Source organism: Aphelocoma coerulescens, chromosome 29 (genome assembly GCF_041296385.1).
Source record: "Aphelocoma coerulescens isolate FSJ_1873_10779 chromosome 29, UR_Acoe_1.0, whole genome shotgun sequence".
NCBI lineage: Eukaryota > Metazoa > Chordata > Aves > Passeriformes > Corvidae > Aphelocoma > Aphelocoma coerulescens.
In genome coordinates, this window is record NC_091042.1 from 2,164,385 (window position 1) to 2,185,695 (window position 21,311).

Consider the following 21,311-nt stretch of genomic DNA (forward strand, 5'->3'; position numbering starts at 1 on the left):
CCGGAACCCCCTGAGACCGGGCCAGCTGCACCGGGACCTCCGGCTCTGTACCGGGACCTCCCCAACCCCCCGGGAGCCCCCACCAGGCGGGGAACCCCCGCACGGGGCTCCGCTGCCCCGCACCGGGAAGGGAGCCACCCCCCCCTTCCACTGCGGCCGCACCGGGACAGCCCCCCCCCACCGGGACCCCCTTCTCCCCCCGCCGCCCCCGGAGCCGGTGTCGCCCCCGGGCCCTGCGCAGCTCGGCCCGGCCGGTGCCGCGTGACGTCACCGGGGATCCCGGGGGCCGGGGGGAGCTGGGGGGGGCCGTTGTCCCCGCGGCCGAACCGAGGAGCTCCGGTGTCCGGCGGGGTCCCGGTCCCGGTGCGCCGCCGTTCTCGGGGGTCGAGCCGGGGCTGCGGGGAGCGAGGGGAGAACGAAGGAGAAAGCGCGGGGGGGGGGGGGGGGGAGAGTGGGGGGAACGTTCCCGGGGGGTGCCGGTGCGGGGTGGGGGAGCCTCGGGGGGAGCCGGGGGTCCCGGAGCCAGGGGTGGGGGGGCGTCCCCGCGTGGGGATTCCCCCCGCCCTGACCCCGCCGGGGGCGGGGATCCCCCTCCCACGTGGGCGCGCGCCCGCCCCCGGTGACGCCACGGCGGCGCCGCTCCCGGTGACGCCACTGCGGCCGCCGTGACGTGCGGGGGGAGGGGGGGGGGGAGGACGGGACGGGACGGGGGCGGTCCCGGGACCGCCCGGCGGCGCGAGGCGCTTCCTGCCGCGGCCGCGGGTTCGGCTCCGCGGCCCGGCCCGGTACCGGAGCGGATCGGAGCGGAGGGGCCCCGGCCCGGCCCGGTGCGGCGGAAGGGCCGCGCCATGCCGAGCCGCCCCCCGCCCCGCGCCGCCTGAGCCGGGCCCGCGCCGCCGCCTGCCAGGTGCGGGGTCGCGGCGGAGGGGGGGGGGGGTCGGGCGGTAACGGGCCGTTAACGGCCCGGGCGGGGGGGTGGGAGGGTCGGTTGGGGCGGTTTGGGCCCGGCGGCGGCTCCCCGCTCCCCTTTCCTGACCTCGGTGAGACGCCGTCCTCTCCCCCTGCTTCCCCCTGCGCATCCCGGTTCCACGGCGTGACCCCCCCCTCCTTCTCCGTTACCGGCCCTCGGCGACCCCCCTGCTCCCCTCCCGGTGCAGCGGCTAAGGGCCCGGACCCGCGGGGAGCCCGAGCCCCGTCCCCGGTGGCCGGTGCGGTTCTCCCGCAGCCCCGTCCCGGAGGTCGAGGGGAGCCCCCTCCCCTCCCGCACCGCCCGTCCGTGTCACCCCCCCCCGCCGCACTCTCCGGGACCGGGACCCCCCTGCGGCGCCGGGGGGGGGGAAGGGGGGCGGACACCGAGCCCCCCATGCCCCGAGACCCGGCGGGGGTCCGCGAGAGGGGGCTGGGGGTGTCCTTGCCGCAGGGACCGGGGGGTCCCCGCCGGGTGCGGCGCTGCGAGGCGGGGGGGGGGACCGGTCCCGTGTCCCCCCGTGTGTCCGTCCCCGCAGGAAGTGGCCGGGAAATGGCAGCCGGTTGTTGCGTCTCGTTGTTTTTGAAACGTCCTTTTTAATCAGGTCGCGTCACGCTCCCGGGGCCTCCCGGTGCCACCGGGCCGGGGGGGCCGCAGAACCGGAGGGGCCGAGCTCTGTGCCCGGGGAACGGCACCGGCTGCGCGGCACCGACAGCCCCCCCAGCCTGGAGCTCTGTCCTCCCCAGCTCGGCTCCCGGGGACACTGCTGGCCCCAGTGTCCCCGCGGGGATCCCAGGGGCCAGCGGGTGCCGCTGCCACCGGGTTTGACACCCAGGCCAGCGTCGCTGCCACGTTGGCCGTGCCCGGTGTGACAGAAGCCGGGGTCAGCCCCGGGCTCAGCGCCTGCCTTGTCCCGCACCGTCACCGAGGTCGCCGCAGTGCCGCCATCCCCAAGGCTCCTGCCCCTTGCCCTCCTCACCTCGCCCGGCTCCGGTTTCGCGCCGTGGCCCAGTTTCGGCTCCACACTCGGTGCATCGGAGCGGGGGGGTGAGCCCCGGCGCGGGTGGGAGGTGATGGGTGGCCGTGGGTGGCCGTGGGTGGCCGCTGTCCACAATGCACCTGGCACGGGCTGAGCTCCCAGCGATGCCAAGGGCGGCTCTGGCCTCCACAGGGCCTGCGGTGTTCCCGGAGCAAGGGTTACATTCTCACCTTCCTGCCTTTTATTTTCTCCCGGCCCTCTCCTCACACTGGCACGTTCCCACACCATCCCAGTCCACCTCAGTCTGCGACCTGCAGCCGCCACCTGCCCGGTGCTGGCACGTCCCTCAGCCGCCTCCTCTGACCTCCAAAGCCGGCAGCGTGTTCCCGGCCGGCACATCCCACACGGGGTGGGACGGGAAAGGCTTTTCCTTATCCAGCCCTGCTGCTGCCGGTGTCCCCACACCCAGGGGTCCCAGCTGGGCCAGGGCAGAGGCCAGTTCATGGCTCGGGGGAGGTGGCTGCGGGTCCATCCTGGGATGTCCGGGAGCCACGCGCGTGTGGCAGCTGCGTCACTGCCCATACGGGTTTCTCTGGTGGATGAATCACTGGTGGCCCTGGCCAGGCTCAGTGGCCCTTCCGGCCCCTGCCAGGGCACCAGCTGAGGCGGGCGAGGGTGTGATGAAATCCGGGTTTCGACACGGGCCGTGCCACCAGCCGCTGCTGAAGTGCCGAGCGCGGCAGCCTTGGCCCTTCCAGAGAGGTCGGTGCCGCCTTGGCCAGTGGCAGGTTTGGCAAGCGTGGCACGGCTGGGAGTTGCCAGCGATGGCAGCTCCGGGGGGTGTCCCTGTGGGTCCCCACCAGCACGGGAGCTCCCACCTCAATCTGCTGGGTTTTCAGAGCCTTGGCTCCCCCATGCCAGGACCCTCAGGGTCCTGTCCCAGGGCTGGACCCACCGGGAGCCCTCCTTGTGGCCTTGGGTTTGAGGGAGTGTTGGGGGTTCCTGGGGGATGAAGGTCACCAGGCTCCTGCCCGAGCCAGCGCTGGGGCTCCAGCTCCTGCTTGCTCCCAGCGCGGGTCCGGCCCCAAACCCTGGAGCTGTGCCTGGGGCATGGGGTGTGGGGTCCCCTCTGCCTTGGAGGGGATGGTGGGGACACTGTCTGTCACCACAGGGTCATTCCTGTGCCAGGAGTGCTGGGTTATGTGGGGTTACGGGGTCACAGAGCTGCTTTTGGGGGGGGGTCCATGTGGGTCCTTGGCCAGGAGCCCCCACGGTCTCACCCCAGGGTGGTGGCGCATGGTGATCAGACCTTGGCGATGGCCGTCCCTGGGGACGCCGGTGACAGGCTGTGCTCAAGCAGGTGGTAACTCATCCAGCTGGGGCAGCTGGGCCTGGGCCAGAGCGCAGCACAGGTGGCATCTCAGTCCCGGGGGGCTTCACTGTCACTCCTCACCCTCCTCGAGTTCCGGGCCGGGGATTGCAGGGAGAGGGGATGGAGGGTCAGTGGTGGGTGATCACCACACTGGCAGCCCCAGTCCATGCCAGTGACTGACCCAGGCGCATCTTGCATCTTCTCCCCTGTGCAGAAATGGAAACAAACAACCATTTTAACTTCACTGGCCTTTCCTCTGCACCCGCTGCCTCAGGACCGAAACCCACGCCTGCCTCAGGGGACTCCCCCTTCACCCACAGCTCCCCGCTCGGCTTCCCCCTGCAAGGGAAAAGTAAGTGACTCCACGGGGACGGGGATGGAGGGGCCGCAGGGATGGGCTGGCCGTGGCGCCAGAGGGGGCACAGGGATGGAAGGGCTGCAGGGACAGAGGACCCTCAGGGATGGAGGGGCCGTGGCCAGCGGCAGCCCCAGCACGTGGGGCCAGGGCCGGGGTCTGCGCGTCCCCGCTGCCGCCTTGGCCTAGAAAAGCAGGCGCGCCGGCACAGGGGCCGTGCGTGGATTTGGCCGGTCAGCTGATCCGGCACAGCCCTGCCAAGCGCTCGGCTAATCCCCGGCGTCCTGCGGCGCTCGGCCTGGTGCCGGTGGAGCCCGTGGCAGAGCCGGTTTGGCAAATGGGGACCCTGCAGCTCCCCCGCCGCTTCTGCCCAGGCACGGGAGGGGCACGAGCAGGGCTTTGGCAGCTGCCCGGCCTGGTCATTGATCCATCCTCAAACCCACTGCCGGTGCTGGAGAGACCCCGCGGCGCTGACCTGGCCGTGCCTCTGCTCCCTCACAGGTCTGAACGGGGGCATGAATGTCAATGGCTTCTCTACTGTATCGCACCCCGGTACTTCAGGGACGTTCTCGCCCGGCTCCGCGCCTGCCGGGGCCCAGCCCCTCCGCGCCTACGACTGCCTGTGGGACTACGCGCCCTACGCGCCCGCCGGCGGCCTCAAGGATGGGGGCCCGCCCGCCCTCGGACAGTTCCCCCTCAACGGCGTGGCCGGGGGGTCCCGGCCGGCATCGCCGGGGCACGGCACCAACCTGCGGGCGGCCGGGCAGGAGTTCTGGGGCAACGGCACCGCCGGGCCCATGGGGCTGAACTTCGACTCGCAGGAGCTCTACGACTCCTTCCACGACCAGAGCTTCGAGCTGATGCAGAACGGGCCCGATGGCTTCTACGCGGCGGGTCAGTCCTCGCCCATCCTGAGCTCGGACACGCAGTCCTTCCCGCTGGCTCCGGACGAGCCGGACCCCGGCCAGGGAGACACTGACGGCGCAGCCAAAGAGATGCCCACCACCATCGCGGAGAACGGGGGTGGGCTGGTGGGCAGCCAGGAGCTGGAGGAGGCACAGCCAGGTAGGAGCCTGGGACGGCTGGCAGAGCTCTGCACGCGGCGCTGGAGCCCCGGCAGGCGGGTGCTGGGTCCTGGTCGAGTTGGCCATCGTATTCCTTGGGGAATCCCAGCTGCTCTGACCTGCCTGCCCAGTGTCCCGGATGGGGTTTGGCCAGTCACAGCTTGGAGTAGGGGCTGGGATCTCGTGAAACCAGGCTGGGCACAGCTCGGGGTGTCAGGACCGGGTGCCACGGAGGGCTGGGGAACAGCAGTGGGGATCCCCCGGCTCTCTCACTGCCACGTCTCAGGGTCTCTTTTCGGTCGATTGTTCCCTTCAGACCTGAAGATCTGCAGCTACAACGGAGCCGCCGCCGGCGCGGGGTCGCTGGGGCCGGAAGGGCCCGTCCTGGCGCCCAGGGACCGCGGGTGCCTGGGGGACGCGTCGCCCATCGCCCCGCGGCTGGAGGACACCCACATCCTCAGCGAGGACCCCCTGGAGCCCTTCGAGTCCCTGGCCAGAGGTAGGGGGGCGTTGGGTGTCGGGGCTGTGGCGAGCAGGACGCGGGAGGAGGCTGTGGGGGGGGGGTTGCACAACCATTCCGTGGCCGCGATGCCCGGGAAGCTGCGCCAGCCTCCGTCCGTCCCCGTGTGGGGATGTGGCCACGGAGGGGGGGCGATGGAGGAGTCCGTGGCCTGCTCCGGGGGCAGGGGCGGGCCCGCGTCCCTCCCGCGCGGCGCTCCCGGCCTTCCCTCCCTGCCTTCCTTCCTTCCCGGCCTTCCCAGCTCCGTGACGAGGCGGTTCCTCAGCGCCTGAACTTCCGCGCTGCTGAACATCGCCACGGCCATTTTGGGCTCCTCCGCTTCCCAGAGGAGGAGGCGGGGCTGGGGCTGGAGAGGGGGGGGGGGGGGGGGGGCCCCCAACCCCCTTTAACCCCTCTGCTGCCGGAGCCTTTTCGACCACTCCACCCCCCCTCCCCCCCACTACCCCTCCCCCGGAGCGGAGATGTGGGTCCGTGTGTCCCCAGCGCTGGTGCTCACCCCCCTCCCCAGACCCCGGCACCGGCGACCTGTACACGATGGACGACTCGCAGCTGGTGGGCGACAAGTCCTCCCTGGAGGAGCCCCCCGACCTGACCGCCAGCCCCCCGCTCCACGCCGGCCCCTTCAGCCTGCTGCCCGCCAGCTCCTCGCCCGCCCCGCTGCTCGATGGCCCCAGCTCGCCGCCCGCCCTGCACGGTACGTGCGGCCCCGGGACCGGCCGGTGTCCCCCCCCCACAATGGAGAGGGGGGGGGGGGTCACCCCCACCGGCCTCGCTCCCCGTCCTTGTGGGGACCCCGCGGGGGACGAGCCGTGTGAGCCCCCCGGGGGTCCCTGTGGCACCAGCGAGGCCCTCGGGCAGCGCAGGGAGGGGACGCCAGCCCCGTGACGTGTCCGGTGACGTCCCTGACCTTGGCTCCGCAGGCGACAGCGTCGAGCTGAACAGCGGCGACCACGCGGGGCTGCGGGAGTCGGGCTCCCTGGAGCTCGACCCTCCGCTGGAGCCGGAGTCTCCGGCCCCGTCCGCAGAGGAGGAGGAGGAGGAGGAGGAGGAAGAGGAGGAGGAGGAGGAGGAGGAGGGGGAAGAAGAGGAGGAGGAGGAAGAGGCTGCCGACAGCTGCCCGGAGACTTCGGCTGTGCCAGAAGGAGAGGGAGAGAGCGAGGAGACGGCCCCGCTGAGTGCCTCGGGGGCAGGTATGGCCGGGACCTGCCCCCTTCCCCCCGGGGTGACCCCCCCACCCGGTGTCCCCTGCCCGCCAGCCCATCGTCCCCATCTGTCCCCTCCCCGCAGGTGATGTCCCTCGCCGGCGCATCGCCACGCAGGAGGAGGTGCGCTTCCCGCTGCAGCACGGGTACGTGGGGTGTCCCCCTCCCGCCGTCCTGCCCCACAGCTCTGGCCCCCCTCCCCATCCTGCCTCCAAAACGACTGTCCCCTCGCCACCATCCTGCTCCTGAAACCATCCCCCTCCTGCCCCTGACACTGCCTCTTTCCCATCCTGCTTCGGTCCCCATCCCCACCCCCTTCCCATCCTGCCCCCATTCCCAACCCCTCCCACTGCTCTGTCCCCGACACCATCCCCTCCTCATCTTGTCCCCGACACTGTTCCCCTCGGGCCGTCCTGCTCCACAGCCCCGTCCCCTCCCCAATCCGGCCCCCTCCCCGCCCCCCTCCCGCCCCACGGCTCCTCCCCATCCCGCCCCCATCCCCTCCCCATCCTCTCCCCCGCCCCCTCCCCATCCTGCCCCACGGCCCCGGCTGACGCTGCCGTGCCCAGGTGGAGGCGGGAGGTTCGGATCAAGAAGGGGAACCATCGCTGGCAGGGCGAGACCTGGTACTACGGCCCCTGCGGGAAGAGGATGAAGCAGTTCCCGGAGGTGATCAAGGTACCGCCCCTGGGGACAGCGGGGTGGGGACTGACCCGGGGGAGGGGGGTCCTGGTCCACCGCAGCCCCACAAAGCTCCCGACTCTGCAGCTGATGGAGGCTGCGGCGAGCCCGGAGCGCTGATCCCCCCTCACAGCCTTCCTCCTCCTCCTCCCCGTCCCCAGTACCTGAGCAGGAACATGGTGCAGGATGTCCGGCGCGAGCACTTCAGCTTCAGCCCCCGCATGCCCGTGGGAGACTTCTACGAGGAGCGGGACACGCCGGAGGTGGGTCTGGGGGCGGCTGAGCCCCCCTGTCCTCCCCCAACCCCACGCTGTGCAGGGGGGTGACCCCGACTCGTGCCCCACAGGGTGTGCAGTGGGTGAAGCTGAGCCCCGAGGAGATCCCCGGGCGCATCCAGGCCATCACGGGCAAGCGCGGCCGGCCCCGCAACGCCGAGAAGGCCAAGCCCAAGGAGCCTCCGGCTGCCAAACGGGGCCGGGGCCGCCCGCCCAAGGTCAGGATGGTGGATTTGCTGAGCAAGACGGACGCACGGCTGCTGAAGAGGCTGGAAGCACAAGGTACCCCCTGCCCAGCCCCTCACAGCCTGGCCCCCGGTGGGATCCGGTGCCTGCTTCATCTCCACCCTCCCTCTGTGCTCCCCCCCAGAGGTGCTCAGCGACGAGGACAAGTTGAAAATGAGCAAGATCAAGAAGAAAATGAGGCGGAAGGTGGGGGCACTGGGCTCAGGGGCTGCTTGGGTGTGGCGTGGGGGTTTCCCTGGTGCAGGGAGTCCCTGAGCGGGTCTTGTCCTCCCCTCAGGCCAAGAACAAGCAGAAGCAGGAGGCCAAAGCCCCCAGGGCCAAGGAGGCCAAGAAGAAATCCAAGGTGAGTCCAGGGGCACGAGGAGGCCAGGGAGAGGTAGGAGATGAAAGATGGGGATGGATTTTTCCCCCCCTCACCTTTTCTCTCCACACATGTGGGCTCTGTCCCAGGCAAAGGAGAAGAAGGGGAAGCCGGAGAAGGGCAAGGACAAGGCCCGGCCCAAGGAGAAGAAGGGCAAGGGGGCTCGGAAGGCGGACAAGGGGCTGCTGGCCCAGCGGCGCCTGGAGGAGCGGCAGCGGCAGCAGCTCATCCTGGAGGAGATGAAAAAGCCCACGGAGGACATGTGCCTGGGAGACCACCAGGTGGGCTGTGCCGGGGGGGCTCAGAAAGGTCACCCCTGGGGAGCCGCCAGCTGACCACGACCCACCCTTCTTCTCCTTGATCCACAGCCCCTTCCAGCCTTCTCCCGCATCCCGGGGCTCGTCCTGCCCAGCCGCGCCTTCTCCGACTGCCTGACGGTGGTGGAGTTCCTGCAGAGCTACGGGAAGGTGCTGGGGCTGGAGCCAGCCCGGGACGTGCCCACGCTGGGCGCGCTGCAGGAGGGGCTGCTGGGGGTGGCCCCCGGCGCGGGGCAGCTGCAGGACCTGCTGGTGCGGCTGCTGCAGGCAGCGCTCTGCGACCCCGGGCTGCCGCCCTACTGCCAGGTGAGACCCTCCCCCTATTAGGTGGGACCCCCTTCCCCGCCTGGTGAGACCCCCCCCCCCTGTTGGGTGAGACCCCCGCATGGTGAGACCCCCCCCGTTAGGTGGGACCCCGTTCCCTGCCTGGTGAGACCCCTTCCTGTTAGATGGAACCCCCTTCCCCGCCTGGTGAGACCCCCCCCGTTGGGTGAGACCCCCTTCCCCACATGGTGAGACCCCCCCCCCATTAGGTGAGACCCCCTTTCCTGCCAGGTGAGACCCCCCCCGTTGGGTGAGACCCTCCCCCCCGTTGGGTGAGACCCCCCCCGTTGGGTGAGACCCCCTTCCCCTCCTGGTGAGACCCCCCCCGTTGGGTAAGACCCTCCCCCCCGTTGGGTGAGACCCCCTTTCCTGCCAGGTGAGACCCCCCCTCTTGGGTGAGACCCCCTTCCCCTCCTGGTGAGACCCCCCCCGTTGGGTAAGACCCTCCCCCCCGTTGGGTGAGACCCCCTTTCCTGCCTGGTGAGACCCCCCCCGTTGGGTGAGACCCTCCCCACCGGGTCAGACGGGCCCCTTCCCTTTCCTTTCACCCCTTTTCCTCTCTTCCCTTTCTTTTTCCCCCTTCCCTTACTTTTCTGCCTTCCCTTTTCTTTTCTCTCCCTTACTCTTCCCTTTCCTTTTTCCCTTTTCCATTTCTCCCCTCCCTTTTCCATTTTCCCCATCCCTTTTTTTCCCTCCTTTCTTCCCCCCACTTTCCTTTTTCTTCCTTCCCTTTCTATTTCCTCCTTCCCTCCCCTTTCCTTTTTCAACTTTCTTTCCTTTTCCACCTTCCCTTTTCTTTTCCCCCTCCCTTCTTCCCCCCATTTTCCGTTTCCTTTCACCCTTTTCTCCTTTCTTTCTCTTCCGTTTTCTTCCCACCACCTTTTTTTTTCTGCCTTCTCTTTCGCTTTTAACTCTGCTTTCACTTTCCTTCTTCTCCCTTTTCTTTTTCTCTCTCCTGTTTCACCACCTTCACCTCCCCTCCTTTTTTTTCTCCTCCCTTTTTCCTCCCTCCCTTGGCTGGGGCTGTCAGTGCCGGCAAAACTCAGGACAGGGCTTCTTAGATTTAGGATGTGCTGCTCTCTCTGCACCTTTTCCCCGTGTCCAGCCCTGTCCTGACCCCCAGCAGCAAAATTTTGGAGTTGCCCCACATCCGTCCTCGTGGTGGGAGCACCCAGAAAACCCCTGGACCACCTCTGGGCAGGAACCCCCTCCTGGCAAACCCCCATGGGGGCAAGGAGGGGACTCCCCAAACCTCTCCCTTTGCTCTGCCCAGTCCCTGAAGATCCTGGGGGAGAAAGTATCGGAGATCAGCCTGAACCGTGACACCGTGTCCGAGGTGCTGCGCTGCTTCCTGACGGCGCACGGGGCGGGCGCGGAGCTGTGCGAGGGGCTGCGCACCAAACCCTTCCAGGCGCTGCCCCCCGAGCGCAAAGCCGCCATCCTGGTCTTCCTGGTCAACGAGCTCAACAGCAGCGCCCTCATCATCAGGTGGGGCTGGGGAGGGGGGGCACGAAAATCCTCCAATCTTGGACGCTGGAGCGGATCCCCGCTCCCCTGGATCCTGCAGTGGATCCTGCTCCCCTCCCGGAGCTGCCCGCTGCAGCCACCCCCATCCCGTGTTCCTGCAGTGAGATCGACAAGACCTTGGAGAACATGTCCAACTACAGGAAGAACAAGTGGATCATCGAGGGCCGACTCCGCAGGTTGGTGGGGAAGGGGCTCCGCTTGCGGCCTCAGCGCCTTCCCCTCTGCCCCCGGCGCTCGGGAGCTGACCAGGTGCCTCAGGGGGCGTGGGGTGGGCATGGGGACAGGTGCCCAACACCTCCACCTGTGTCCCGGCAGGCTGAAGGTCGCCCTGGCCAAGAAAACGGGCCGGCCCGAGTCGGAGATCACGGGGCTGGAGGACGGCCGGCGCCGGCGCAGCTCGCGCCTGACGGAGGACGCGGGGCTGGAGATGGAGGAGGAGGAGGAGACCCGGGGGCGCAAATCCCGCCGGGAGGAGGAGGTGGGGTGCTCCGGGCTTTGCCGGGGGGTGGAGATGGGAGTGCCACCTCGAAGGGTCTCTTCCCTGACTGACCATCCCTTCCCCAGGCCGACACGTCCGCGTCCAGCGTGCCGGAGCTGGAACGGCAGATCGAGAAGCTGGCCAAGGTGAGCGGGCGCTGGAGGGCCGGGGGTTCAGCCCTGCCTGGGGGGCTGCAGCCCCCTCACCACCCCCCACTCTCCCCACAGAGGCAGATGTTCTTCCGCAAGAAGCTGCTCCATTCCTCGCAGACCCTGCGTGCGGCGTCCCTGGGCCAGGACCGGTTCCGGCGGCGCTACTGGGTCTTGCCCCACCTGGGAGGAATCTTTGTGGAGGGCGCGGAGGGTGAGCGGGAAAGGGGCTTTTTATGGGGGTTTGTGCCAGCTGGGAGAGGACCCCACATCTCACCTCCTCGTCCTCCTCTTGTCACAGCAGCTGAGGTGGTGGCTCAGGAGCCCCCGGAGGAGAAGGTGTCCCCACACGTGTCCCCAGTGAAGGAGGAGCCGGCGGCCGTGCCCGTTGCCAGCCGGACGAGCTGCCCGGCCTCGGCCTCGCGCGCCCGCGGGCGGCCCCGGAAGAGCAAAGAGGAGCTGGCGCAGCACTGCGGACCCTGCCCTGCCCCGGTCAACGGGGTCCTGGAGGAGCCGGAGCCGCTGGGGCAGAGCCAGCACGACCTCAGCCAGTCTGCCTTCCTGTCCTGGCTGAGCCAGACCCAGTCGTCCCTGCTCAAGGACTCCGTCCTCACCCCGGCCAGCAGCCCCGGCAAGGGGGACACGGGGCTGCCGCTGCCCGAGGCCCCCTCGGACCCCATGGAGGAGGAAGAGGAGGAGGAGGAGGAGGAGAGTGCCCCGGAGGCCGTGGCAAAGCGGGGGCCCTGGTTCAACCTGCTGCCCCGCACGCCCTGTGACGACCGAGCCCCTCTCGCTACCTCCTCAGCCGAGCCCTCGCCGCGAGCCCCCGCAGCCCCCCGCAGCCAGAGCCGTGGGGAGCCCCCCAAGGGCTCGGCACGGCAGGTACGGGGTGGGGGGGCTGTGCCCAGCACTTGCACCACGACCTGGGGGGTTTATATGGGGGGGGGATTCTCCCTGGGGGGCTGTGGGGAGTGGGGTGGGACCCTCTTCTTGGGCACCCCAGGGGTGGGGGATGGCACAGGGAGCTCAGTCCTGCTGCCCTCGACGGGCTGGTGAGAAGGGAAACAGCTCCAGGGGTGGGGGAGCTGCGGGACTGGGGGCTGCGGGGTTGGGGGCTGTAGGATTGAGGGACTGCAGGGTCGGGGGCTGGAGGATTGGGGGCCTGGAGGATAAGGGGGTGTTGCAGGACTGGGGAGCTGCAGGATTGGGAGCTGCAGGGTTAGGGGGAGCTGCAGAACTGCGCTCTGAGGATGTGGGTGTGGTGGTCCTCATGGGTCCTTTCCAGAGCAGAATGTTTTGTGAGTTCATGTCTGGCTTCTCTGACCTTCCCCCTGTCCCCCCAGCTGAACGGCCTCCCCGCAGACGACCCCACGGCTCCCCTGCTCGCCTCCACGCCGGTGCACGCCGGCCCCAGGGCCCACGGCGCTTGCCCCCGCAGCCGGGGCAGCCTGGAAAAGCTCCAGGATGTGCCGGGACAACCCAAGCGCCGAGGGAGACCCCCCACCAAATTCTTCAAGCAGATGGAGCAGAAGTACCTGACGCAGCTGACGGAGCAGCCGGTGCCCGCCGGTGAGAGCCGGGACCCCCGGGACCCCCGTGGCGGCGGTGCCGGTGCCCCGGCACGGGGCTGAGCTGTTGGCGCTGCCTTGCAGAGATGCAGAGTGGGTGGTGGTGGCTGCGGGACCCCGAGGAGCTGGAGGCCGTGGCGCGGGCGCTGCACCCGCGCGGCATCCGGGAGAAGGCCCTGCACAAGCATCTCACCAAGCACAAGGAGTTCCTGCGTGAGGTTTGCCTCCGGAGCACCACCGGTGAGTCTGCCCGGCCCCCCCAGAGCTCAGCCCCTGCCCCCCAGTCTCACCTTCCAGCTGGCATGGGAGGGCTGCTGCTTGTTCCCTCCCTGAGCCCACCCTTTACCCCCCAGACCTCACCTTGCACCCATGTCCTGGGGCAGGGGGGCTGCTCCCTGTTGCCCCCCCTGAGCCCACTCTCTGCCCTCCCTGTTGCCCCCACCTTCCACCCACGCCACTGGGGTGGGGGGCTGCTGCCTGTCCCCTTCTCTGAGCTCACCCTCTGGCCACCTAGACCTCATTTTGCTTCTGCATCCCTGGGTTGGGTGACTGCTGCCTGTCCCCACACCTTGACCCACCTCTGCTCCCCCAGACCCCATGTTCCACCTGCTCCCCGGGCCAGGGGGGTGCTGCTCATCCCCCTGCTCTGATCCCAAACCCCAGCTTCCATCCGTGCCCGGCTTGGGGTTACTGCTCAATTGCCCCCTCCCCGACCCCCCTTTTCTCCTCTCCAGACCCCATCTTCCACCCGCGCCCGGAGTCGGCCTCCACCGCGGTGTCTCAGGAAGCCCTGGCGCAGTGGTCAGTGCCAGACAGAGCCTACGAGACCGACCTGGGCGTCCTGCAGTGGGTGGAGGAGCTGGAGCAGCGCGTCCTCATGGCCGACCTGCAGATCCGGGTGGGTGCCGGGGAAGGGCGATCCCGCCGGCGGCACCGCGGTGACACCAACCCTGACCCCGCTGTCCTCTCGCAGGGCTGGACGTGTCCCAGCCCGGACTCGACGCGGGACGACCTGCGCTACTGCGAGCACAAAGTGGAGCCCCTGGAGGACATCACGGTGCGGAGCCGGCGGGACGGGCTCCCGCTGCGCCGGGAGCTCACCAACCCCCTGGACCTGGCCGTGCTCCGGCTCGCGGCGCTGGAGCAGAACCTGGAGCGCCGCTACCTGAAGGAGCCGCTGTGGCCGCTGCACGAGGTGGTGGTGGAGAAAGCGGTGCTGAGCGGCCCCGAGGAGCTCAGCTTGGGCCCCACCGAGATGTGAGCACCCCACACGCCCCTCCCCGAGCTCTTCTCTGGGTCAGGAGCCCCCCCCCCGGGAATGTGGGGGGCCGGCAGGGTTTGTTCTGGGAGTGGAGGTCAGGATTTCCCAGGGATGGGGTTCCTTGCTGGGGGTGAGGGCCCTTTGTGGGCCAGCAGTGTTCTTCCCGGCATGGGGATCCCTCCCAGGGATGTGGGGGTCCCTCAGAGATCTTTGGGGTCTTTCTTGGAGATGAGAGTCTTTTCTGGGGATGGGGGTCCCATGGGGGTCCATCAGGGTCCTTTTTGGAATGAGAGTCTTCTCTGAGGATCAGGACCCTTCCCGGGAATGTGGGGGGCCAGCAGGGTCTGTCCTGGCAGGTGGCAGTCTCCCAGAGGCCATCATGGTCCCTCGTGGGAATCAGAGTCTTTCCTGGGAATGGGGATCTCTCCTGGCTGTGGGGGTCCCGCAGAGGCCATGGGGCTCTCTCCAAGGGATGGGGGGTCCCACGGGGGCCATTGGTGTCCTGCTCGGGGCTGAGCAGGGACCAGGACTCCTCCCAGGGGCTGAGGGGGGCCAGCAGGGTCTGGGATCCCTTCTGGGATCACCCTGGTGGGGTGTGTGGAGGGGGTTCCCTATGACCTCAGCCAGGAGGCTGGGCCAGGGCAGGCCCTCGGTGCCGGGCTGAGCCCCGCCCTGTCCCCGCAGCGCCTACGAGATCACGCCGCGGGTGCGGACGTGGCGGCAGACGCTGGAGCGGTGCCGCAGCGCGGCCCAGGTGTCCCTGTGCATCTTCCAGCTGGAGAAATCCATCGCCTGGGAGAAGTCCGTGAACAGAGTGGTGAGAGCCTGGGATGGAGATGGGGGGGGGGGGGGGGGGGGTCCCAGGGGATTCAGAGCCCATCCCCGGTGCGGCTCTGAGCCCCCCTCCCCGTGGCTGCCCCCCAGACCTGCCTGGTTTGCCGGCGAGGGGACGACGACGAGCACCTGCTGCTGTGCGACGGCTGCGACCGCGGCTGCCACCTCTACTGCCACCGGCCCCGCATGACAGAGGTGCCCGAGGGCGACTGGTTCTGCTCCGTCTGCGTGGCCCGGGTAGGTTGGGGCAGCCTCCACACCCGCACCGGGGTGATCCGAGACCCTGCTGAGCCCACTTCCATCCCCAGGAAAGGTTCTGGTCTCTGGAAGAAACTTTGGTTCCCAAGAGGGATCCTGATGGGCCCCCGTGGGAGCCTCATCCCCAGGGGAGAGCCCCGTTCTTGGGAGAGACCCCGGTGGGGTCTGTGAGGGACCCCTGTGCCCCTGGGAGGGATCCCCATCCTGGGAGGAACACCGGTGGCCCCAGAGGGACTCCCATTCCTGGGAGAGGACCTGGTCCCCAGGAGAGACCCTGGTGGTGTCTGAGAGACCCCTACCCCTAAAGGAGAGACCTTGACGGTGTCTGAGAGACCCCCACCCCTAAGAGAGACCCCCACCCCTAAGAGAGACCCTGATGGTGTCCAAGAGACCCCTACCCCTAAAGGAGAGACCCTGACGGTGTCTGAGAGACCCCCACCCCTAAGAGAGACCCTGAAGGTGTCTGAGAGACCCTGATGGTGTCTGAGAGACCCCCACCCCTAAGAGAGATCCTGATGGTGTCTGAGACCCCTACCCCTAAAGGAGAGACCCTGATGGTGTCTGAGACCCCCACCCCTAAAGGAGAGACCCTGATGGTGTCTGAGACCCTGATGGTCTGAGACCCCCACCCCTAAAGGAGAGACCCTGATGGTGTCTGAGACCCCCACCCCTCAAGGAGAGACCCTGATGGTGTCTGAGACCCCCACCCCTCAAGGAGAGACCCTGACGGTGTCTGAGACACCCCCACCCCTAAAGGAGAGACCCTGATGGTGTCTGAGACCCTGATGGTCTGAGACCCCCACCCCTAAAGGAGAGACCCTGATGGTGCCTGAGACCCCCACCCCTAAAGGAGAGACCCTGATGGTGTCTGAGACACCCCCACCCCTAAAGGAGAGACCCTGATGGTGTCTGAGAGACCCCCACCCCTAAGAGAGACCCTGATGGTGTCTGAGAGACCCCCACCCCTAAAGGAGAGACCCTGATGGTCTGAGACCCCCACCCCTAAAGGAGAGACCCTGATGGTGTCTGAGACCCTGATGATCTGAGACCCCCACCCCTAAAGGAGAGACCCTGATGGTGTCTGAGACCCCCACCCCTAAAGGAGAGACCCTGATGGTGTCTGAGACACCCCCACCCCTAGGAAAGGGCCCTGCTGGCCCCTAGATTGCCGTGAGGGCTCCTGATCCCCAGAAGAGACTCTGATCCCCAAGAGAGACCCCAATGGCCTGTGAGGAACCCCTGGGAAGGACCCCCATTCCCAGCAACACCGCTGACCCCTGGGGGTCACCTCGGGGTCACCTCAGGGAGGGGGGGGACGCAGGGTGGCCGGAGGGTGACCAGGGTGTCCAGAGGGTGACCAGACCCTTTCTCCCCCCCCCCGCCCCCATCCCCACCCCCGCAGGCAGGGCAGTACCGGGACCCCGTCTCCCCGCGGCGCGGCAAGAAGCGGAAACGGGGCCGTGCGGCGGCGGGGAGCCCCGGCGAGGAGGAGCCGAGCCCGAGGCGCCGCCTGGCCCCGCGCCGCCGGGAGGGGCTGCCCGTGCCCCGGTGCCCCGGCGAGGCTCTGGCCCCCCCCCGCCGGAGGAGCTCGGCCCTGCGGGGCCAGCCCAGCGACCTGACCTTCTGCGAGTGAGTGGGGCCGGGCAACGCGGGCAGGGAAGGGAGGGGAGGGGGCTGCAGCCGCGCTGGGGCTCCCCCTGATCTCCCCCCTTTTTCGCCCCCCCGTGGCCCCCCCCCCAGGATCATCCTGATGGAGATGGAGTCGCACGAGGACGCGTGGCCCTTCCTGGAGCCCGTGAACCCCCGGCTGGTCCCCGGCTACCGCAAGATCATCAAGAACCCCATGGACTTCGCCACCATGCGCACGAGGCTGCTGCGGGGCGGGTGAGCTTGGGAAGGGGGGGGGGGTCCCTCGTGGGGGTGGGGGTCACTCCAGGGCTGGCAGGGTCCTTCTTGGGGATGGGGGTCCGTCCTGGGGATTGGGGGTCTCTCCCAGGCTGGTGGTGTCCCTCACAGGGATGATTCTTGTGGGTTTGGGGGTCCCTCAAGTGCTGGCACCCCAGTCGTGGGGGTGGGGGGTCCCTCCGGGGTGTGAGGGTCCTTCAGAAGCCATCGGGGATGGGGTTTCTTTGGTGTTGACAGGGATCCCTCTAAAGATTGGGGTCTCTTCCCAGGGATGGGGGTCTCATGGGGCCATTAGGGTTTCCACCCAGGGATGGGGTTGCTCCTGGAAATGGAGGTTTCTGCTGGGAATGGGGTTCCTCTAGGGCTGACAGGGTCTCTCCTGGGGATGGGGTTCTTTAGGAGGAAATAGGGTCCCTTTAGAGCTGGCAGGGTCTCTCCTGGGGATGGGGGGTCTTTAGGGGGGAATGGGGTCCCTCCAGAGCTGGCAGGGTCTCTCCTGGGGATGGGGGGTCTTTAGGGGGGAATGGGGTCCCTCCAGAGCTGGCAGGGTCTCTCCTGGGGAGGGGGTTTCTTTAGGAGGGAATGGGGTCCCTTTAGAGCTGGCAGGGCCTCTCCTGCGGATGAATGGGGGGTCTTTAGGGGGGAATGGGGTCCCCCTAGGGCTGGCAGGGTCTCTCTTGGGGATGGGGGACTTTCCTGGGGATCCCATCCCCTCCTGGGGTTCCTTAGGGGTTGCTGGGATCCTTCCCAGGGATGGGAGTCTCTCCTGAGAATGGGGGTTCTTTAGGAGGGAATGGGGTCCCCCTAGGGCTGGCAGGGTCTCTCCTGGGGATGGGGATTCTTTAGGGGGGAACAGGGTCCCTCCAGGGCTGGCAGGGTCTCTCCTGGGGATGGGGGACTTTCCTGGGGATCCCATCCCCTCCTGGGGTTCCTTAGGGGTTGCTGGGATCCTTCCCAGGGATGGGAGTCTCTCCTGAGAATGGGGGTTCTTTAGGGGGGATTGGGGTTCCTTTAGGGCTGGCAGGGTCTCTCTTGGGGATGAATGGGGGTTCTTTAGGGGGGAATGGGGTCCCTTTAGGGCTGGCAGGGTCTCTCCTGGAGATGGGGGTTCTTTAGGAGGGAATGGGGAGCTGGCAGGGGATCAGTTCCCCTCCCAGTGTTCCTTCCCGGGGCTGGGGGGTCCCATGGGGGTCCCGGCCGCCCCCCCACCCACCTCTCACCGTCCCTCAGGTACTCGAGCTCGGCGGAGTTCGCGGCCGACGCCCTTTTGGTGTTCGACAACTGCCAGACCTTCAACGAGGACGACTCCGCCGTGGGCCGCGCCGGCCACGCCATGCGCCGGTTCTTCCAGAGCCGGTGGGAGGAATTTTATCAGGGAAAACACGCTCCGAACCCGTGAGCGGGGGGGGGCCGCGGGTCCCCCCGGGGTTTGGGGGGTGTCCCCCCCACGCCCCCACGAACTGCCTCCTCTGGAGCTGCTCTCGCTGCCTGCTGATCCCACACTGGGTGGGATGGGGGGGTCTTCTCCTCCACTCCCCCCCACCCAACAAAACCTCCGGCAGCGTGAACGGGCCCCCCCTAAAACCCCCCCCCTCCCTCCATGAGGCCCCTTCCCGCTGCCCGGACCACCCCCCCCCCCCCCCCCATCCCCCCCAAAATTCTGCCCGGACCCCCCCCCCCCCCCCCCACCTCCCCTGCCCTTCACCCCGTTTTTTCCAGCACCACAAACTCACAGACTGTGTAAGCCAAAAAAAAAAAAAAGAAGAAAAAAAAAAAAAAAAGAGAAAGAAAAGAAAAAAAAAAAAAAAAAAAAGAGGTGGTTTTTTTTTTTTTTTTTTTTTTTCCCCCCCTCTCTCCTTGCTTTCTTTCAAATTTCATTTTCGAATTCAGAGCAGAAACAGCCCCCTTCTCCCCCCCTCCCCGTTTTCTTCCCACCCTGCCCCTCCCTACCTTGGGAATATTTAACGATAGCAATAGTTTAGTGAATGTCCGAGCACTCCTGTGCATCGTCTCATGCATTAACGGCCAGTAAAGTGGACTTAGCCCCCCCCCCCACCCTCAACCCCACCCCCACCCCGGCCGGGACCCCCCCTCCCCCCCCAGCCCTCGCAGACACTTTACGGGGAGGGGGGGGAACCCCCTCACCCCCAAATCTGCCCTCGGACCCCGGCTCCAGGGACCAAACTGGGGAGGGCTGGGGGGGGGTCCCGGCACCCCCCTTTCCCTGCCTCCACTTCTCAGGAAGAGCCCGGCCCCCCCTCCCCCCCCCCCCAACCTCCCCGGCATGAGACCCCCCCCCCCACCCCACCCCCACCCTTCCAGGGGGGGGTTTGGGGGGGTCCTGGCCGCCCCCTCACCCCCGTCTGAGACCCCTCAGGGATGCTACTGCAGGCCCCGGGGGGGGGGAGAGGGGGGTCCAGCCCCCTGCCCCCCCCCCCCCCAACCATGGACTTGAAGCCTCAGGCGGGTGTTGCCCCCCCCCAAAAAAACCCCGCCGGGGGGGGGGTTGCACTGGGTGGGGAGGGGTCCTGAGTTGGACCAGTGGTCCCCCCTCCCTTCCCCCCCCCCCCCCCCCCCAGGGTCACCCCATGCTGGGGGTGGCCAGGGAGGGGGGCCAGGACCACCCCCCCCTCCCCCGGCCCCCCGCCCCGGCCAGGATATTACGGGTACTCGCTCTGGGGGTTCAGCGGCCGGAGGGGCTTTTTTTTGGGGGGGGGGGGTCCTGGCGCGTTTTCCCCCCCTCCCCCCCCCCATCCCCTCCCCCAGCCCCACAGAGCACTGAAAACAACTCACCTACCTGGGCGGGGGGGGTGGGGGTCCGGCCGTGCCCCCCGCCCCACCCCCTCCCCCTTTTCCCCCCTCCCCCCATCTCAAAGTAGCCTTTTTTCTATCAGATAAACCTCAGAAACTTTTTATTTTATTTTATTTTTTTGCTTTGAACGAAGAGGTGATTTGAAGTCTATTTGAACTGACTTTATATTACGCATAAATATTTATATTTTATCTAAATAACTGCGCTGTAAACGGACTTTTTTTGTGGGTTTTAAGTCACGTTTCGGATCTGTCAGGTTGTTTTTTTTGGGTTTATTTTCGAGGTTTTTGGTCTGTTTGGTTTTTTGTTTTTTTTTTTTTTTTTGGCGGGGGGGGTGGGTGGTTTGTTGTTTTTTTTTTTTTTTTTTTTGGGGGTTTTAATTTTCTTTTTTCGTGGTTTTTCTTTCCGTCGTGGCAAAAGTTTCTCGGGAGTCTCCGTATCGTTCTCGTGTTCGTTCAGTTCAAAGTTGCACCCCCCCCCTTAACCCACCCACCCCCCCCCAAGTTTAACACCCCCTCCCCCAAAAACAACCCCCCCACCCCCCGGCTGGCACCCACCCCCTCAGGGGGGGGGGCTGGGGAGGGGTTTGGGGTCGAGGGGTTGTGGGGGGGGGGTCTCTCTTTGTTCCCCCCCCCTCCCCTCCCTACCCTCCCATCCCCCCCCCCACCCTTCCCCCCCCCCCGCCGCCTTTTCTAGAACCAGCCGTGTTGTTTTAGTGACTTTTTGATAATTGTACAGGTTTTTGTGAATTTAAATTTATTTCTTTCTATATTTTTAGGACCAATCTCGTTTTTAAATAAGGTTTAGAGGAGGGGGGCGGCCCCCCCCACCACTCCCCCACCACCACCACCACCCCACCACTCCCCTCCCCCCTCCCCCGCCGCCCTCCTCGCTGTTGCCTGTTGATGTCCCCTCCCCCCCCTTCCCTCCCCCACCCCCCAAAAAAGTTGTAGGACCCCCCCTCTCCCCTCTATCCCCTCCCCCCCCCCGCGTGTTGCGTTCGAGAATAAACAACTCACGTTTGATAAACACACGGGGCTCCGAGCCTTTTTTTTGGGGGGGGGGGGCTTCTGGGGGGGTGGGGGGTCGTTTGGGGACCCCCTGGGTGGGGGGAGGGGCTGGGGGGGTGATGGGGGCAGAGTGAGCAGCCTTGATGGGGGGGGGTGGGGACCCCTGAGATGGGGATGGGAGAGGGTTGAGAGGACCCCCAAGTGGGTGGGGGGGGGTCCTGGATGATGGGGGCTGCGGGGGGGGGGGCTTGGGGACCCCTGAGGTGGGGGGGGAGTCTGGGTGGTGGGGGGAGTGGGGACCCCCAAGTGTGGGGAGGGAGCTGAGAGGGGGTCCTGGGTGATGGGGGGTGGAGTGGGGACCCTTGATGGGGAGGGTTTGGGGGGGGTCCTGGGTGATTGGGGGGCTACAGGGGGGGAGTTGGGGACCCCTGAGCTGGGGGGGTACTGGGGGGGACAACCGGGGGGACTGGGGGGAGTGGAGACCCTTCCCCGGGGGGAATTGCTGAGGAGGGGGATCCTGGATGATGGGGGGCTGCAGGGGGGAGACACCTGAGCTGTGAGGGGCTGGGGGGAGCCCTGAATTGGGGAGGGGGGGGCTGGGGGGGGGTCCTGGATGATGAGGGGCTGTGGGGGGTGAGTGTGGGTGATGATGTGAGGATGCCCTAAATTGGGAGGGGGGGAGGTGGGCAATGGGGGGGTGGGGGTGGGACCCCTCAGCTATTCGGGGAGGGGGTTTGGTTATCAGGGGGGCTGTGGGGACTCTTGAATTGGGGGGGGGGGGGGGGGGGGATTTGGGGTACCCCTTTCTCATGCCAGAAACATTTTTCCTTTTCTTGCCGTTTTTTT

The 21,311-nt window shown here is 67.5% G+C and overlaps 1 protein-coding gene across 1 annotated transcript; it reads left to right on the plus strand.

The window, feature by feature from the left end:
• Positions 1-828: 828 nt before the first annotated feature.
• Positions 829-18,226, plus strand: BAZ2A (bromodomain adjacent to zinc finger domain 2A). The gene is made up of 29 exons (XM_068997719.1): positions 829-907; positions 3,533-3,670; positions 4,175-4,738; positions 5,054-5,236; positions 5,766-5,951; positions 6,178-6,447; positions 6,545-6,605; positions 7,029-7,137; positions 7,302-7,403; positions 7,487-7,697; positions 7,786-7,847; positions 7,939-8,004; positions 8,112-8,303; positions 8,391-8,645; positions 9,937-10,151; positions 10,292-10,366; positions 10,506-10,668; positions 10,755-10,814; positions 10,896-11,031; positions 11,119-11,699; positions 12,161-12,386; positions 12,470-12,625; positions 13,120-13,283; positions 13,359-13,642; positions 14,331-14,463; positions 14,571-14,717; positions 16,141-16,367; positions 16,479-16,622; positions 17,874-18,226. The coding sequence occupies exons 2-29, from the start codon at positions 3,535-3,537 to the stop codon at positions 18,040-18,042; spliced, it is 5,277 nt and encodes a 1,758-aa protein (XP_068853820.1). The 5' UTR covers positions 829-907; positions 3,533-3,534; the 3' UTR covers positions 18,043-18,226.
• Positions 18,227-21,311: the final 3,085 nt, after the last annotated feature.

Excerpts from the sequence above, each read along its gene's own strand:
- BAZ2A (XM_068997719.1), top strand. The coding sequence starts at position 3,535 with ATGGAAACAAACAACCATTTTAACTTCACTGGCCTTTCCTCTGCACCC. Across the intron at positions 5,952-6,177 it reads CTCGCCGCCCGCCCTGCACG|GCGACAGCGTCGAGCTGAAC; the intron begins GTACGTGCGGCC and ends TTGGCTCCGCAG. Across the intron at positions 13,643-14,330 it reads AGCTTGGGCCCCACCGAGAT|CGCCTACGAGATCACGCCGC; the intron begins GTGAGCACCCCA and ends CTGTCCCCGCAG.